The sequence below is a fragment of the Rutidosis leptorrhynchoides genome, chromosome 1 (assembly GCF_046630445.1).
Source record: "Rutidosis leptorrhynchoides isolate AG116_Rl617_1_P2 chromosome 1, CSIRO_AGI_Rlap_v1, whole genome shotgun sequence".
In the NCBI taxonomy this organism is placed as follows: domain Eukaryota; kingdom Viridiplantae; phylum Streptophyta; class Magnoliopsida; order Asterales; family Asteraceae; genus Rutidosis; species Rutidosis leptorrhynchoides.
The window spans coordinates 585,695,549-585,698,316 of NC_092333.1; the positions used below are offsets into that span (position 1 = coordinate 585,695,549).

The window sequence follows — 2,768 nt, forward strand, 5'->3', positions numbered from 1 at the left end:
TGGTTATAGAATTTGACTGCAACAGTTCAGTCAAATGTCTTTTCGTTAATAAATATGAGATTCACGTTGAGATCAATCAACAGTGAATGTTGAATCTGTTGAATCGTTTAACACTTGATGCGTTTGTAATCTCTGAATGACAAATTATGTTGAATGGTAAAAATTATGCGTTAAATGGTAAAAATTATGCGTTAAATCATTTAGAGTTGAAATATTCGCTTATCATTTCAGGTAAGATTGACAGTTGTTGAAAACGTGGTAGAAAGATAGGAGAAAGACAAATAATAATATTGTATTGATATAAGTCTCACAAAACTTCCTTTGAAAAATTAAGAATGCTCATAAATTTTTACTTTACAAAGAGTCCCATAAGGGTCGTTGTGGGTGTTTTAGGTTATCACATCGAACATCCACGTTCCTAAAATTGTCCATAACAAATGGTCTTATTCTCATGATTTACTTTATCGAATCGCTACTCATATGCAACAATGGACGCAGATTGCAAATCTGACTTACTTAGCTAGTTCTATAATTCTTCCCTATATATTTTTTAAAAAACGATCGATTTCTCAGTTCTTACTTCTTAGAAGATAGGATAGTAAAAAAAATTAATAATTTCTAAAAAGATATTGGTATATTATACTCCGTAAGACTTTCAATTCAAGTGTATTTATTTATTTATTTATTTATTTGTCGTTTAGCAAATATTTACAAGATATTCTCATGACCTTGATTTTGGGCCTCATATTTTCTCACTTTGTCATACTGCAGGACATTTGGTACTTGGTTACCAGTGAAAGACTTCAATCTACATGCCAAATATGAAGTTGCAACTTGCAATGCAACTATTATTCTTAAGATATAAAATTTAATTTAATATTTTAATATAAAATAAAAATAAACACACCATTCAATCCAATACCAAATAATATGGATATGGCAAAAATCTATCCAAACATAAGTGACCCAATAACTAGTGTACATGTGTATGGAATCATCTTTGAGAGAACCACTAATTTACAACCAAAAGATATTGAGTTTGCCAAGTCAGTGTGTCTCTTCCCTACTATAACCATATGATCTTGCCCTGAATTTTAAGATAGAAAGCTTCTAAAACCAATTTTAAAAAAGTAGTAGTTGATTGACCAAAATGGCCACAGCAGCCTCAACCATGGCTAGCCAACTCAAGAGCAGTTTTGCACATTCTTTTACAAGAAGTCTTGTTGCTCCCAAAGGCCTTTCTGGTACACCATTTAGAGTCTTGCCTTCTTCTGGCAGATCCACCTTCACCATCAAGGCTATCCAAAGTGAAAAGGTTTATTTATTTATTTATTTATGACTTCTTTATAAAGCTTTATACTAATACTAATACTATACTATATACTACAGTATATCAATAGCGTGCATATATTAATAGACAATGGCTTTCGTACTAATATGTTTACAACTTACCAAAAAGTGTGTATATTTCTGATCTATGTGTCTGATGTTTGATATATTAGCATGAGTAGTACTTAAGTTGCAATAGTGATTGTGAATGTCTACAAGCTAGTTTTATGAAGAAAAAAAAATCATTTAACTCCTTAAAGTATGATTAAACATGACAATATTATGTATTGACATTTATAAATATATTAGCTAATGCAATATTGAAGTTGTGATTATAATGGGTAGATAATTAATATGTATTTTGATTTGATGTACTATGCAGCCCACTTACCAAGTAGTTCAACCCATCAACGGTGACCCATTCATCGGAAGTCTCGAGACACCAGTGACATCAAGCCCATTGATTGCCTGGTACCTTTCAAACCTTCCTGGATACCGCACCGCAGTGAACCCATTGCTACGTGGTATTGAGGTCGGGCTAGCTCACGGGTTCTTTCTAGTGGGCCCATTTGTGAAAGCAGGCCCATTGAGGAACACCGAGTACTCAGGTGCAGCTGGATCACTAGCTGCTGGTGGTTTGGTTGTAATTCTAAGCATTTGCTTGACAATGTATGGGATGGCATCGTTTAAAGAGGGCGAGCCATCAATCGCACCATCGTTGACTTTGACCGGAAGAAAGAAAGTGCCAGACCAACTTCAAACAGCTGATGGTTGGGCCAAGTTCACTGGTGGGTTCTTCTTTGGTGGAATCTCAGGAGTCACTTGGGCTTACTTTCTTCTCTATGTACTTGACCTGCCTTACTATGTTAAGTAAGTAAATGAAACATTAGTTTGGGCCTCTTTCTATTCCATAAAGGTTGATTTGCTAAACATGGAAAGTTGTATATTAAACATGGTCATTTTGAACAATACAATATTACTCCTTATTTATGATGATGTTTGATATAACTGGATCTTATAATTTTAACTCTTTGTGTGTTAGTAAGAGATGCATGATTATGCATCTATAGCTGTATTTGTGTGTTAGAAAGTGCCAGACCAACTTCAAACAGCTGATGGTTGGGCCAAGTTCACTGGTGGGTTCTTCTTTGGTGGAATCTCAGGAGTCACTTGGGCTTACTTTCTTCTCTATGTACTTGACCTGCCTTACTATGTTAAGTAAATGAAACATTAGTTTGGGCCTCTTTCTATTCCATAAAGGTTGATTTGCTAAACATGGAAAGTTGTATATTAAACATGGTCATTTTGAACAATACAATATTACTCCTTATTTATGATGATGTTTGATATAACTGGATCTTATAATTTTAACTCTTTGTGTGTTAGTAAGAGATGCATGATTATGCATCTATAGCTGTATTTGTGTGTTATGTTGGTGA

General features: G+C 34.0%; 1 protein-coding gene across 1 annotated transcript; it reads left to right on the forward strand.

The window, feature by feature from the left end:
* The first annotated feature begins 1,014 nt into the window (after positions 1-1,014).
* LOC139903226 (photosystem I reaction center subunit XI, chloroplastic-like) lies at positions 1,015-2,325 on the forward strand. The gene is made up of 2 exons (XM_071885822.1): positions 1,015-1,315; positions 1,712-2,325. The coding sequence occupies exons 1-2, from the start codon at positions 1,151-1,153 to the stop codon at positions 2,201-2,203; spliced, it is 657 nt and encodes a 218-aa protein (XP_071741923.1). The 5' UTR covers positions 1,015-1,150; the 3' UTR covers positions 2,204-2,325.
* Positions 2,326-2,768: the final 443 nt, after the last annotated feature.

Coding starts and splice junctions, on each gene's coding strand:
- LOC139903226 (XM_071885822.1), top strand. CDS start 1,151: ATGGCCACAGCAGCCTCAACCATGGCTAGCCAACTCAAGAGCAGTTTT. Junction 1,316..1,711: donor AGGCTATCCAAAGTGAAAAG/GTTTATTTATTT, acceptor TGTACTATGCAG/CCCACTTACCAAGTAGTTCA.